The sequence below is a fragment of the Benincasa hispida genome, chromosome 12, assembly GCF_027475165.1.
Source record: "Benincasa hispida cultivar pf3 chromosome 12, pf3_genome.v1.1, whole genome shotgun sequence".
Classification (NCBI taxonomy): domain Eukaryota; kingdom Viridiplantae; phylum Streptophyta; class Magnoliopsida; order Cucurbitales; family Cucurbitaceae; genus Benincasa; species Benincasa hispida.
Genome location: NC_143489.1, coordinates 85,725,664 through 85,734,001, shown reverse-complemented (window position 1 = coordinate 85,734,001; position 8,338 = coordinate 85,725,664). Strand labels below are relative to the sequence as shown.

The 8,338-nt window shown below is 31.2% G+C and overlaps 1 protein-coding gene across 1 annotated transcript; it reads right to left on the bottom strand.

Moving 5' to 3' along the window:
• Nucleotides 1-1,047: 1,047 nt before the first annotated feature.
• Nucleotides 1,048-6,430, bottom strand: LOC120092657 (vestitone reductase-like). Its single transcript, XM_039050804.2, has 4 exons — nucleotides 6,060-6,430; nucleotides 4,166-4,690; nucleotides 3,320-3,515; nucleotides 1,048-1,360 (listed from the first exon to the last, which is right to left on the bottom strand). The coding sequence occupies exons 1-4, from the start codon at nucleotides 6,181-6,183 to the stop codon at nucleotides 1,219-1,221; spliced, it is 987 nt and encodes a 328-aa protein (XP_038906732.1). The 5' UTR covers nucleotides 6,184-6,430; the 3' UTR covers nucleotides 1,048-1,218.
• Nucleotides 6,431-8,338: the final 1,908 nt, after the last annotated feature.

Here is an 8,338-nt window from a genome sequence, read left to right as displayed (position 1 = left end):
ATTTTAATTAATTATATGTGATATAATTAATATAATATATTTGATACATTATTATGAGAAGAAATAAATATTTGAATATGATTCAAATGCTAATTACATGGATTAGATTCATATAGTTAAATTTAATATAAAGTTGATTTATATTAAATACCATGAATGATTGAGAGAATTCAAACTATAGATTATATTGTATTTGATATAATATAAAACTATAAGTTATGTGTTATATTCGATTTAATATATAGTTTAATATATATTATATGATAAGTTGATTATCATATATATATTAAATTTTGTTTATTAAATTATTTAAATTTAATTAAGGAAGAAGTTGTAACTCCCTCCCCTATTTTCTCTCATTATATGATAACTACTTCATCTTAATTCATCCTTGTAAAGCATGTTCTAAAATATTCTCTGAGATATGCATAATTTATGTTCTCTATATTTTAATTTTGTGATTTGGAAAATTGGGAACGATCTCCTTGCTCCCATAGTGGACCTCACAGTTCCTTCATCATAATGATAGTATTTTTAGAAAAACGGCAAAAACCACTCTAAAATTTTGATCCCCACAAAATTTAATAAAAATGGGTGTATTTTAAATATTAAGATAAACAAACAAAAAAATTAGGTCTAAAAAGTCCCCTAATTAATTCAACACAATAAACATAATCCTAAGAGTGGAAAACACGAAAGACCCTTATAAAATTAAGAGATGATTAGGTACAGCCTCTTCATGCCTAAAACACAGATGACCTTTATAAAATTAAGAGAAATGATTAGGGATAACCTAAACTACACCTAACTTCATTCTCCCCTTCCTTCACACAAAAAAGACAAAAAATGAAAATTTTATTTTTTAGAAAAAAAAAATAAAAACTGTTGCATGACAGTTTTTTTATTTAACAGCTGCACATATAGATATAGATACAACGCATGAAGCAGCCAAGTATTTCCCTAAAACTAACTGCAAAGTACACAACAGTTGCATGCTACAGAAGCCAAAAACTATTCAAATATACATGTTTCCAGAAGATAAGAGACTATGCAAAACAGAAACAGGTACTACTTCCTTGAGAAAGATAATTGTAACATACAGATTTTGTATGGTCCAAAGCCTAGAGAAACTAACAACATCAAACTTTGCAATCAAAAGCATTTATTAATATCATTTCAACGTTTACTTTTATATATTTATCAACACAAAAACATGAGCTAAAGATAACCCTTCTCTTTGCAGCTTTGGATTGCTCCATCAAACATTTCTTCGATACTATACTTGTATTGAAAACCAGCATCCAAAAGCTTCTTTGATGAGACATCAGTGAATACGTAGCCTTTGACATCTTTCAAAGACCTGCAGTCAAACCAATTGTGTCCCGACAAATAAATGATAAAAATATAGTTAACATCTAAACAGAAGTCTATAAAAGAGATTCTATACTTGGTTTCAATTCAAAATATGAGCATATTGTACAAAGCCACATTATTTTGACTAGGTATCAACTTTCTTTTATCTTCTGCCTATCAAGTCATGTCCAGTTCAATCAATATTTAACCCATAACCATATCATATAATTGTTTAGCAAGAAAGGCCAACATAGAATTAGATTCAAAAATGAATAAATAGACACCACAATCAAAATCCAACAGTTAAAAGGCATGTTTTATAACCATTCCTTGTGAAGATCGGAGCAGAAATTACCCAAGAGTAGAGATGTCCAAAAAATCCATAGGACCGGGAAAGAGAGTGGAGAATTTTTTTCCCGTTTGCAATTCGGAGTTGGGGACAAAGAACATATTCTCCAACCCCGACCCATTCCCACCCCAACTTTTGTATATAAATTATAAATTTATAATATATATAAACCTATTAATACTAGTATTAATATTGTAGATTTTGTTAGGATAATTATAAAGGTTTTAATTCTTTAAGTTTAAACCTTATTACTTTAATTCCTTAGATATAATATTTAATATCGAATGTTCTAATTGTTAAATTTTAATTTATAAAAATTATGAGAATTTAGCATTTTAATTATATCTTTTTAAATTGAATGCATATTATTATTTTTATTACCAAAATTGATAATATTTTACTTAATGAAAGTTATATTGAATATGTTTAAGGAATTGTTAAAAATATATATTTAATTGAAATTAAAAAATTGTTAAAAAAAATGATGACGAAAAAAAAATTCTCGTAGGGAATCCTTACCCCATTCCAAAAATTGGCAGGAACAAAGAATAGAATAGAGGGTGGGGACGGAGATGAAGAGGGCTTCCCCATCCCATGGACATCTCCACCTATGAAGAATTCGTGTAGTTCGAGTTCCCCGTGAGGAATTTTTCTCCGTTTGATTTTTAAAAATAAGATAAAATAATTAACTCAAATTACTATTATGGAAAAATTCTAATTAAATAGGTAAATTTCTCACTCCTAAATGACAAATGTTATAATCAAAATGTTTAATTTTCATAAATTTTAAAAATTAAAATTGAACGATTACTAACATGTTATAATCTTAACTTTATATATTTATTTATTTATTTAATCAGGGTGTTTTGGGTTAGGGTTGGGACAGGGAATATAATCCCCATCCCCGTTCAGTCAATAGAAAAAAAATTCTCCACATCCCTTCCCTCATTCCCCATCTAATTAAGAATTTCTCACCCTGTTCAAGCGGGTTAAATGGACATCTCTAGTTTTCTCACAATTTCCTTACCATAGTTTTCATCTTTTCTAAATAAAAATTTAAACGCGTAGCCAAATTACAAAAATAAAAACAAGTTTTTAAGAATTACTTTTTTTAATTTTCAAAATGGATTTTGAGAACTAGAAAAAAAATAAATAAAACAAAGAAACAAATCGATAGGTAAAAATAATATTTACAAGCTTACTTTTCAAAGACCAAATGATTATCAAATGGAAACTATATTTGTCATATAACTTAGGTCCCGTTTGGTAACCATTTTGTTTTTTGTTTTTGTTTTTGAAAATTAAGTCTATGGATATTACTTTTACTTCCAATTTCTTCATTTGTTATCTATTTTTTACCAATGATTTAAAAAACTAAACCAAAATTTGAGAACTAAAAAGAGTAACTTTCAAAAAGTTATTTTTGTTTTTGGAATTTGACTAATAATTCAACCATTATACTTAAAAATATGCAAATCATTGTAAGAAATGTGGATGAAATAGACTTAAATTAAAAATAATAAATAAATAAATTAAAAAAAAAAGTTTATAAAACGGGGTTTTAGAGAAAAGATTTTGCAATGATAATGGGACACTTAAATATGCAGTGGAACTCACTCAGGAGATGGTATCTGAAATTCTGGGTACTTGGCAGAAAGGAAGTTGGCCAATTCTTCCAAAGTGATTATGTGGGAAGAGCAAACATATCTCCCATTTGCATTTGGATGTTCAAATAGAAATATATGTGCTCTTGCCACATCATCTACATGCACCATGTTTGATTTTAAGATCAATCCATACTCTGCTTCATTACCTGCACAAGATTCATGTTTAAGATCAACTTGGAACTAAGTCACAATCAAAGTGTAATTTACTAATTTTCAACCATCTGTAAATGAAGCTAGAGTGCTCTTCTCATGTTTAAGCACATAAAAAGTCAATCCAAACAACCTTAGAGTAGCCAATAATTTCATGGAGTTGTATAGATCATTGCAGTCAACTGAGATGAGAGAGCTATCCCAAGCAAATAAAGATAGAAATTGTTTCCTATGATTCAAATTTAGTGTTTCCTATGGATTAAAATTTGGGCTAGCTTACAAATTTGACTCTTATAATCTTGACAATTAAGTCTATAACTCTACATAGTCTCTAAAGTTTAAAAATTTCAAACCAAGTTTGAATTACATTTCTATTTATCCAAGTTTGAATTACATTTCTATTTAATCCTTATCATCAATACCATCCACAAAATAATGACATGAAATTGCATGTTCATTAACATATTCAACTATATGTTACATCATGCCAACCGAATCAAATCAATCAAATGGCCATGTTATAACATAACAACTTTAAACCATTGGTATTAACGATGTGCACTATACAAAAACATAAGTCTATAAGCAAAGTGGAAGATGCATTCAACGAGCATAAGATACTTTAAAGGTGAAAACAAACAAATACCTAATATCAGAGACATTGTCACATGAACAGAGCCGGGAATTTTTGGACAAATGAAGGAACCGACGACATAAGTTGGAAGGACAGTGACAACTTCCAATCCATATTGCTGAGAGAACTCAAGAACTGCTTTCTCAGTTAACGTCTTGGAAATCGGGTATGATCTTCCGTATGGTGCAATACTATTGATGTATCCAATGTCACTCCAACAACTTTCATCCAAGAAGTCTACACTGTGGTGACTAAACTGCATGGTGGCTGCACTGGAAGTGTATACAACTCGCCTTACCGTTTTTGAATCTAGACAAAGTTTAAGGATCCCCATTGTACCTTCAATCGTTCTTCTCGTTAACAATTCCACAGGTTCTTTGTCATGCACATCAATGGGGGTAGCAAGATGAAAGACTCCAATGCAACCCGCAATGGCAGGAGCAAAACTGTTTGGGTCGTTGAGATCAGCATGGTATATTTGCAGTTTTTCTGATGCACTGGGTAGATTTGTCAAGAAACTGTAGTCTTTTCTCTTCTCTGTGTAAATTAAAATGTAAGCAAATTTTGATGAGGAAAGCCAAGTTCCACGATTGATCTATTCAGTAATAAAAATGTAAACATATTAACAAGTATTGCATGAGCTTATACCTATTAATCTATTCGAGAACGATTTATTTTTGGTGGCTTGTTTACAAATTCATACTTTGTTCAGTGATAATTTCATTTATAGTTGGATATACCTCCTAAAATCCTTAATGAATTCCAAAAACCTATTGAGTGTCGTTTGAACTATTGATTTACGTAATTGGAAGTAACCAATTAAGTTTACGAGGTAAATTAGCCCATTTTTGTCTTTTTTCTTTTTCTTTTTTTTTTGAATATCCATGAGTGTCAGGACCAGCTTACGCGCACCTCAACTAATCTCACAAGACAACCCACCTAACCATACATATTTGAGTGTCAAGTAGACTTATAGGATATTAAATCCTAAGGTGACCGTCATGGGTTGAACTTATTCTCTCTTAGCCCTTTATTGAACACATACTCTTTATTTACCCCTAGAACAACTCATGACAATTATAAATTAGCCCAATTATTTAAAAGCAGAAAGTACAAATGAAATATTAACATTTAGTCTACTATGGCAAGGATATAATATAGAAAAACTGACACATGTTAAATTCTTTTTTTAAAAAATATTTAAAAATATAAATTTTGTGTATGTATAGAAAGGGGAGTATAGAAGTTAGATGCAACCTACTGCACCCATGTATTGTTCCATATTACACTAACCTATCCACTTGAACTTAGTGATAGTTTAATAAAAATAGTTTTGTGTTCCAACTCCCATGACATCGTTTCCTCGTCAGTATTATTAAACCCACAAGTGAAGATGGGTTGAAGTATATGTATAAGAAATTAAATATACTATAACCTATTAGTTTAATATTAGAGCTGTTTTTATGTAGTAATCAAAGAGTCAAAGCCACTGTGCTTAAATAGCATCCAGGTGATCAACTCTCACGGTACTTTCCCCAAACACCAAGCATGCAAACCTCAAAAGAAGTCGAAGAAGTGAAATGAAGTATAGAAAAAGAATCCATAGCAGCAAGAACCAAAACAAAAGAGGCCCAAATAATATTCAAATGACTCTCAAGTACAGAATAGGAAAAGAAATCTCAATCCATAGCCCGTTTCTGAGATTCAAAACACTCATACCAAATGATTTTATCCTTTACAATCCAACAGTTCAAAGAAATTATCATCAATAGCAAACAACCAGCATCAGAAAGCCAAAACATCCAAGAAGATAATGTGACCTCAGCCATGCAAATCTAAGAAAGCAAAACAGAGACTAAAAATGGAATGAGGAAAGGGGTTTATTTATTTATTTATTTATTTTTACCTGGGTCGGCTCTAACAGTGGTAGTAACAGAGTAGCCATTTTCAAGAAGCCTCTTGATCAACCATGAAGCTATGAATCCAGTGCCTCCAGTTACACAAACTTTACCCTTCGCCCCACTTTCCATATCTCTCGATTTCTGCTCTCTGTAGAAACGTTTTGTATATGACGGAATCCCACCCAATTGTTTATATTGAAAAAAGAAACACCCATTTCGATCTGGGAAAGAGGGCTAATGGTTAAATCAAAATGAAATGAAAGATACTTCGTTGCTTTCGACGATGACAAAAATTTGCTGTAAAAGACAATGGCTATGGCCTTTGACAGTCCAAGCGAAAAGGATAAGACGGCCAGACAATGGTATTTTGGAAACCAGGTTTTTATGAAAATGACAATTTTTATATATGGGTGTTTGTTTTTTTAGAAATTTTGGTGGTTTATAATCTATTTTTGATAGAATTAGCCTTTTACCGATGGAAAGTTCTACACATTAATCATTACGTCTTTCTTTCTCCATATTACATTTTTAGTATTGTTTGTTCCTATACTTCACTTTTCGTTTAAGCTTTTACCAAACATTTCTATTATTGTTGGGGATGTGGGACAACTTTTTATGCATCACCCCTTCATTCAAGAGTTGCTATGAATCTGTATTTAATATTCTATGTACCTATTTATTTCAGGTATATATTTATTGAAGCTACATGTATGAATTTCAAGGGTGAACTGAATTTAGACAATATAGATAAAAGGTTATATTATCTCAAAGTATTTTTTCAATTAATACAATACCTATGTGTTTTTGTCCTTCGAGGTGGAATTAGAATTTGAATGAAAATTATCATCCAGTTTAACCTCTCGAGTTTTTATCTTTCTTTGTAGTCTTGTATTTAGATGTTATGTTTGACAACTTTCAATTTAGTTTGATTAATTAGATGTGGAAAATTTGAAATTTTAGAGGACATTTGGTGCGCATGTTTGGAATGCTAAGTTTGGGAATGTTTAAGCCTGAGATTTAGTTTAAGAAAATTGTGTTTAGAGTGTAAGTTTTGGAAGTCTGAGTTTAAGAAACTTGTGTTTGAAGTGCAAGCTTAGAAAGCCTACGAATAAAATGCATGTTTATAGTATTTTCTTATATTTAATCAATGGTTGGATTTTAGATTAGTTAAAATTCGTCATCTTAATTATTTTAATATATTTAAGTTTAAAATGATCTTTAGAAGAATATTTGTTTTCTTGAATTTTGAAATAGATATTTGACTAAAATTATAATTTTATTTAATTTATTGTTTTAATAATTTGATATTTTGATTTTACTAGGTTTTGAAATAAAATGTTGTATATTGAAGTCGTTGTATATTGTAGTTGTCGTCGTCGTCGTCGTCTTCGTCGTCGTTGTTGTTGTTGTTGAAGTCGTCGTCGTCATCTTCGTCGTCGTCGTCGTCGTCGTTGTTGTTGTTGTTGTTGTTGTTGTTGAAGTCGTCGTTGTCGTTGTTGTTGTTGTTGAAGTCGTCGTCGTCGTCGTTGTTGTTGTTGTCGTCGTTGTTGTTGTTGTTGTTGTCATCGTTGTTGTTGTTGTTGTTGTTGTTGTTGTCGTCGTCGTCTTCATCGTCGTCATCATTGTTGTTGTTGTCGTCGTCGTCGTCGTCGTTGTTGTCGTTGGAAGAGAAAGAATTGAAAAAGATTATATAATATAATAATAATTAAAAAGAAAGAGAACATGTATTTTAAAAGTATTATTTGCAATTAAACTAGGGGCTATTTTAAATGAGCAAAAATTATTTTTCAAAAATTCATTTCAATTTAAATATTCTTGATTTAAAAAAAATCTTAAAATAAAAACACAATGTGTTTGAAAACTCTTCCTTAGAAGTATTTTAGTTTGTTATATATTAAAAGTGTTTTTATTGATGTTTTCCAAAGTTGGTTGGTGGGGGCCGAAATCTGGTCAAAGTCGGTGGTCGAAAGTTCATCGACAGGGTTGTCGGAGGTGGTTGGCGGTGGTCGTTGGAGTTGGCCGGCAGCAGTCGTCGAGGGTGGCGATCGAAATTACGCTACAATAGCCGAATTTTGACCAGAATCGGTGGTCAGAAGTTCGCCAGCAGGATCATCGAAAGTGGCGATTGGAGGTAGCTGGCAGTGGTCGTTGGAGGTGATGGCCGAAGTTGACTGGCAGCGATCGTCGAAGATAGTGTCTGGAAGTTGGCTGGCAAATTTCCTAAATTAAAACTTTTAAAAAATGTAACCATGGATTTGAATAGTGTTTACTATTCAAACCCATG